Genomic DNA, 7,500 nt, shown 5'->3' on the forward strand with positions numbered 1-7,500 from the left:
TCAGCTCTGTTCTTTGTGCTGCAGAGAACATGGATGCTCCGAGCGTGCGCTACCGTCTGCCCGTCTCCTCCAGCATTTCACTAAAGTGGGCAGGGAGTTTGGATCTCTGTGCTTTCTGCATGTTAGTGTTCTCCTGCAGTCTGGGGTGTTTCAGCTCCTGTAACGAGCTGATTCTCCTCTGCCATCCACTTCAGTTTCAGTTTCTGTACTTCTAAATTAAACAGCTTCAAAATTATTTCTAAATTCTGGTCTGGTGTCAGGTCAGTCAAATCTATTTTAATTTCTGTCCAGTTTAAAGATGTTTTATTGTTAAAACTCCACTGACTTGTACTGTGAAACGTGACAGAGGTGTTTGCGATTGGTCAGATTTTCCACTACACTGGCGGAGCTCCATACGTGGATAACAAGGGGCCATTCCGGGACCGCCTGGAGTTCGTGGGGAATCCTGCTCGGCGCGATGGGTCCATTCTGATCCGGAACCTGGACTTTAACGATAACGGAACCTTCACCTGTGATGTCAAGAACCCACCTGACATAGTGGGTCGTCCCTCCAGTGTGCGCCTCCTGGTGTTTGAGCAGGGTATGACCTCTACTATCGCCAGAGTAACCACATCTTGGCGAAAAAGTAAAATGAAAAAGTCAAATTAAAAAATACTCTCCTTCTCTCCTTTCCACTCTCTCTACCCCCCTCCTTCTCTCTCCCTCTCTCTACCCCTCCCCTCTCTCCCTCTCTCCCTCTCTCTACCCCTCCCCTCTCTCCCCTCTCTGTCCCTCTCTCCCTCTCCCAGTGCCCATCCAGGCTGGGGTGATAACTGGAGCCATTATTGGGGTGGTTTTGGGTTTGCTGATACTGGTGGTGGCGATTTACTATCTCATGCGCTTCCTGGTGGCCAGACGAGTGTTCAGCCTGAGTATGAGGTCAGTGTGGGAGCGCCTTATCCCTGAAGCACGAGCCGAACCCCTCCCTGGCCTAGACACACACACACATGTGCACACACACACCCTCCCTAAGACCTTGCCCAGCTCCCCTCAGGATTCAGACACACACACACACACACCTTCAGCAAGGCCAGGGCCCACCCCTTATCTTGCCACGACACACACACACACACGCACCTTTGCCAAGGCCGGGCACAAGCCCCTACATCCTGTTCCAGCTGTTCCAGTTAAGCAGAAGAGCTAAAAAGCAGTTCGCTCCTCTGGCCACCAGAGGGCCACAGTGCTCACGACACACACACACACACACACACACACACACACACACCTACAATCACACACACACACACACACACACACCTACACACACACACACACACACAAACACACCTACAATCACACACACACACACACACCTACACACACACTCACACACACACACACAAACACACCTACAATCACACCTACACACACCTATACACACACACACACACACACACACACACACACACCTATACACACACACACACACACACACACACCTATACACACACACACACACACACACACACACAGACACACCAAACACTCAGTGCTTTGGTTCCTGTAAAGAGCTCTGATTGTCTACCTCACACGACATCACAGCAGAATTGATTTTTAATCTAAATACTAAAATAAAGAAAACAGCTTATTAAGAAAACCTTAACTGTGTTTGTGTTTCTGCTCCCTTAGCAAACATGGCAGGAAGGGTAAAGGAAAAGAGGGATCACAGCAAAAACAGGCAAGTGCTCGCTCAGTAGCACGCACACACACACACACACACACACACACCTACAATCACACACACACACACACAAACACACACACACACAAACACACCTACAATCACACACACACACACACACCTATACACACACACACACACACACACACCTATACACACACACACACACACACCTACACACACACACCTACACACACCTATACACACACACACACACACACACACACCTATACACACACACACACACACACACACACACACCTATACACACACACACACACACACACACACACACCTACACACACAAACACACCTACAATCACACACACACACACACCTAAACACACCTACACACCTACACACACACACACACACACACACACACCTACACACACACACCTACACACACCTATACACACACACACACACACACACACACCTATACACACACACACACACACACACACACACACACACACAGACACACCAAACACTCAGTGCTTTGGTTCCTGTAAAGAGCTCTGATTGTCTACCTCACACGACATCACAGCAGAATTGATTTTTAATCTAAATACTAAAATAAAGAAAACAGCTTATTAAGAAAACCTTAACTGTGAACTATTTAAGTCCTGATGTCTAAGATTAGTGATCAAGATGAGAAGTTATCTGAAGAGAAGCATCTGTAGACCTAAAGTACGAGCTCAGTCCAGGTGGATAAAAAACTTCAGTAGTTTAGTTTATGAGCTCAGTCCAGGAGGATAAAAAACTTCAGTACTTTAGTTTATGAGCTCAGTCCAGGTGGATAAAAAACTCCTCCAGTACTTTAGTTTATGAGCTCAGTCCAGGTGGATAAAAAACTCCTCCAGTAGTTTAGTATGTTTTACCAGTCTCACCTCCCGGTGCATGCAGAGGTCAAGGTCAAAGTTCACCATCTACCTCAGTGTTTGTACTTCTCTGGTTTTGCCAGTTGTAACTGTTGTAATTCAGGTGACAAATCTGTTGCATAGCAACCATTTGGTGTTTTAATGAATGGATTTTGGGGGGAGGGGTTGTGTTGACTGATGAAATCCTTTTCAGTGTGTAAATGTTTATCAATCTTTAAATCACCTTATTAGTACTAAACTATTTGATTACCTCATTACTATTGAACTGTTTGATTACCTCATTACTACTGATCTGTTTGATTACCTCATTACTACTGATCTGTTTGATTACCTCATTACTACTGAACGATTTGATTACCTCATTACTACTGAACTGTTTGATTACCTCATTACTACTGAACTGTTTGATTACCTCATTACTACTGAATGGTTAGATTACCTTATTACTACTGAACGATTTGATTACCTCCTTACTACTGAACTGTTAGATTACCTCATTACTACTGAATGGTTAGATTACCTTACTACTGAACTGTTTGATTACCTCATTACTACTGAATGGTTAGATTACCTCATTACTACTGAACGATTTGATTACCTCATTACTAATGATATGTTTGATTACCTCATTACTATTGAACGATTTGATTACCTCATTATTACTGATCTGTTTAATGACCTCATTAATACTGAACGATTTGATTACCTCATTACTACTGATCTGTTTGATTACCTCATTACTATTAAACGATTTGATTACCTCATTATTAATGATCTGTGTAATTACCTCATTACTACTGAACGATTTGATCACCTCATTACTACTGACCTGTTTGATTACCTCATTACTACTGATATGTTTGAGTTTTTTTGTAGTGGTGATGCTGAGCTCCACTGGATGAGATGAATAATATGTCATTTAGACTCTTTAGATCTTTAATGTCTTTACTTTTGCCTTTAATTGCACCAAATCTGAAGGTTTCTAGGTCAGCTGTCTAATGTAGGTTTTTACCTTCCATAACCGTATCTGTAAATCACAACTGGGTTTACATTGAGTTGTAGCATGTTGTGAACGTGTATAAGTCCTGTATAACTTTCAGCTTATTTTCTGTTCAGTATTACAGTACTATGACATTATGCTGTCTATGCTGGCATTCAAATAGAGCTTAAGATGCCGCCACATTCGTTGGAGTCTCTCTCTGACGCACACGCTCTCTCGCTCGCTCTCAGTTGCACTTCTCCTCGCCTTCATCCCTTTTAATTCCATCCCTTAGTTCTCTCATATGGGTGTCTTTTTCAACCTTCTTTCCTGTCTCTGTCCTCTCATCCCTCACTCTCCATCTCTCTGCCTCTGTCTCTCTCACTCTTCTGTTTCTCGCTCTGTCATCCTTCATTCTCTCTCTCTTTCTCTCTTCTCTGCAGGTGAACATTAAGATGCTGTTGGATTTTATGATTGTCTTTTATCTCTTGACATAAATACTAACAGTGGGATCATCTCGACTCAGCATGCTCCGCTCTTATATGCTGGAGAAAGAAACAGGCTGAAAGATTTGAACAGAGAGCGAAAGAATGTCTTCATCTACACTCTTCCTTCTCTCTCTCCTTCTCTCTATCCTCTACCCCATGTGTTTGTGTGTATTGCCTCTTGTCAGCCCTAATCTTTGCTTCTTTCTTTTTTCACGACTGTCTTCCTCTCTTCCTCTCTCTGTCTGCTGACGTCTGTCCATTCTCCCAGTTCAGTGGGACTGTCAGGTGACTGAGTAACAGATTAGCTTGTGGGACATTTCTGCTGCAGACTGGAAGTCCTTTCTGTGTGAAAGTTTTAGCGTGTTCAAAATATGAGCCCTAGTTTCCTGTGACCAGAGGTGCAGTGTGCCCAGTTCAGCCCAGTCAGAGAGGCTGAAATATACGTGTAGATACAACCAAACTAGTGTACACAACTAGACATCTGGAGGAACAGAAATTCAACTGAATTTCTGCTCAAACTAAATGGTTTCCAAGCCCTAATGGTCACGTCCAATCTAATGACTTAAAGGGGACCATAGCAGGCCTTATTGTACTATTACACATTGCAGTGTTAATGTCTATTACTGTAAATAAAGCCTCCATATTCCTTCTAAAGGGTCAGAGGTCAGGGGTGAGAGGGTTCTTTTGTGCTGTGATGTCATGCTGTCACTCTCTCTTGGACTGACTGACGACTTCCTGTTTTGTCCTCCCTTCCAGAAACCGAGAATTCCCCTCGTTCACATCTCCTTCTAACTGCTTCTTCTTCTCTTCTCATCTCTTTCCATCTCTCTCTTACGCTTCCATAACCAGAACTACCTCGTTCTGCTCCTGCACTTCTGTTAATCCTCCAACCCTTACCATATTTAACCCCCCTGCTCTTTTTGTCTGGCTCTCTCCCTTCCTCCCTCCCTCTCTCTCTCCCTCTCTCTCTCCCTCTCTCTCTCTCTCTCTCTCTCTCTCTCTCTCTCTCTCCCTCTCTCATGCCGTAGTGACTCTATCCTCCCCTACCCTCACTCCCTCTCTCTCCCCAGGCTTCTGTTCTGGTGGACCCGTCCAAGCAGAAGGCAGCAGCGTCTGAGAAGAAGAAACAGGAGTCCCGCAGGGAAAAGAAATAGTGGTTGGGGAGCAGAGAGCTGGAGCTCCAGGGCCTGGGGGCTGAGCCACGGCCCCCTGCCCAGGGCCAGGCACCGGGAGTGGGCAGGCAGCACAGGGATGACAGGGTTCTCATGACCATCGAGCTGGAGCTCACGAAACAGGAGCAGATAGGTGGAGAGAAGGCCAGGCGTAGCTCCGCTCGGCTTCTCTCCGCCCTCTCTGACTTCGCCCACAAAATCACCATCCACTGAGTGAGCTGAGGGTTGGAGGAGGGTTTGGAGGTGAGGAGGAGAGGAGGCCAGAACAGAGTGGAGGAGGCGGAGCACTAGAGCAGAGCCCAACAGAAACCAGCAGCTCAAACCTTCTGATTTTGCCCACATGTGTAGTTCAGTAGCAGTAGTTCAGGAGTCCAGTCACATGGGCCTCTGTACAAAATCAAACAAAAACAAACACTGTATAAACTGCTTTGTCATCAAAAATGAAAAAAAGCCACAAATGTTATAGACTGTAACTAATGATATCTAAAACAAAAGCCAGATGCTGGTGTTAGTACTGTAACTCAGCCACCCCCAACACACATACACACACACAAACATACACACACACATTCATGAACTTGCTTGGAGAAATGTCTGAGGGCACAAAACCATAACATTCCTTTTTTTTTCTCTCTCTCTAACTAAACTCTCTACACACAAAAAACACACCTATAAATGCACACACACACACACACACACACACACACACACCACTTTCCTGTCTTTTTTATTAATTGTGTTAAGATGTGTGACAGTGATGGTGTGTCTTTTTTGAACTCTGAGCTCTTTATTAACTGCCTATGTCTTATTTCTCTTTCTCTCCTCCCCTCCCTCTCTCTTTCATTCTCTTGTTCTCTCTCATCTGTCATTTCTCACTGGTTTCTTTCTGTTTCATCCTTCATAATTGATGTGTCATAATTGGCTGCTCATGTCACTGTAATGTCACCTGTTTTAATATAGGCTGGCCCTTCAAAGTAACTACTTCCACCCTTTTGCAGCTAAACTCAAGAACACACGTGTGGCATGCACACACACACACACACGCGCACACACACGCACACACACAGTTGAAATGCTGCCTGAGTCAAATCAGGATCTGAGGAAGTGTTCTGTTAACCACATGATTATATTTCTCTCACCACAGTCTACACAGTCTAGAGACCCACCCACATATGCAGAATGAATATCACATTCATGAGCAGTAAAAAAAACTTCACTCAGGAAGTGGGGGTATTTATCTCACTCAGAGGGTGGGGGTATTTTTGGCTTCGTAAGGTTACAGTGTAACACACACTAGCTGCACCTATAACCCAGGCAAAATTGTGCATTAGTGTGTGTGTGTGTGTGTGTGTGTGTGTGTGTGTGTGTGTGTGTGTGTGTGTGTGTGTGTGTGTGTGTGTGTGTGTTGTTCTGACTGCAGTGACTGAAACCCACAGAATGACGATACTGCTGGCAGAGTGTGAACATAAAACTTGTTTGCACACACACACACACACACACACACACACACACACAACCAGAAAGTAGGAACTGCAAGTATACATGATACACGTGATACACTCATGTTACAACTTCACACTGCAGGCGTGTGCCTTTGTTTCGTGGTTTCAAGCACGATGTTTTTGCCATTTCTGAAGGTCCCTCCTCTCTCAGCCTCCTTTCCATTCACTCTGGTTTTAGTGTCCTGAGGTGAAGGTGTTACTCCACCCATCCCACTACACACATCTGTTAGACACTCATCTCCTCCACTTCTCTTTCCTCCATCCATCCCTCATTCCTGCTCACTTCTGCCACCTACTTCTCACAACAGCCACCTGCTGCCCACAAAGGCCTCATCGCCATGACGATGGCAAAGTCGATGCTAATATACCTAGCTCTCTGCTGACCGTGAAAGATACATGTTATCACGTTATTTGTGTATGTATGTTGAGTTCAAAAACATGTCTGTAACCCATCAAGATATTTAGACATCAAAACATAGAGAAATAGTGAAGAATTTAATTTAAATGGTGAAGAAACTGGCCGTCATTGTATTTAGCTAATGCTAATGCTAGTTATGACAAGCAGTGAAACAGTACACTGGACTTTGTGTGGGAAGCAGAAATATAATTGTATTTAATGATATTTATATCTGCACTTTGTTTTGACTGACATGGTAGGATTCATATGGCTGTTTCTTTACGTTTTTATTTCATCAAGGTGCTAGCATGCTAGGCTACAGGAAGTACTCCCGTTGGGAGAGGAAGCAATAGCGAGG

At 44.4% G+C, this 7,500-nt stretch overlaps 1 protein-coding gene across 3 annotated transcripts in view; it reads left to right on the forward strand.

Annotated features, from left to right (window-relative positions):
- mpz (myelin protein zero) overlaps window positions 1-7,500 on the forward strand; it is an 11,759-nt gene that overhangs the window by 3,716 nt on the left and 543 nt on the right. The window contains exons 3-6 of one of the 3 annotated variants that reach the window (XM_035528014.1): window positions 367-580; window positions 789-918; window positions 1,669-1,717; window positions 6,204-7,500. The exon at window positions 6,204-7,500 is cut by the window's right edge and continues 543 nt beyond it. In XM_035528014.1, coding sequence (XP_035383907.1) covers window positions 367-580; window positions 789-918; window positions 1,669-1,717; window positions 6,204-6,221 — 411 coding nt within the window. In that variant the 3' untranslated portion in view covers window positions 6,222-7,500. Of the gene's footprint in view, window positions 1-366; window positions 581-788; window positions 919-1,668; window positions 1,718-4,827; window positions 5,071-5,141 lie in introns of those variants that run through there. The other 2 variants (XM_035528012.1, XM_035528013.1) reach the window with 2 other exon arrangements.

Source organism: Electrophorus electricus, chromosome 7 (genome assembly GCF_013358815.1).
Source record: "Electrophorus electricus isolate fEleEle1 chromosome 7, fEleEle1.pri, whole genome shotgun sequence".
Taxonomy (NCBI): Eukaryota; Metazoa; Chordata; class Actinopteri; order Gymnotiformes; family Gymnotidae; genus Electrophorus; species Electrophorus electricus.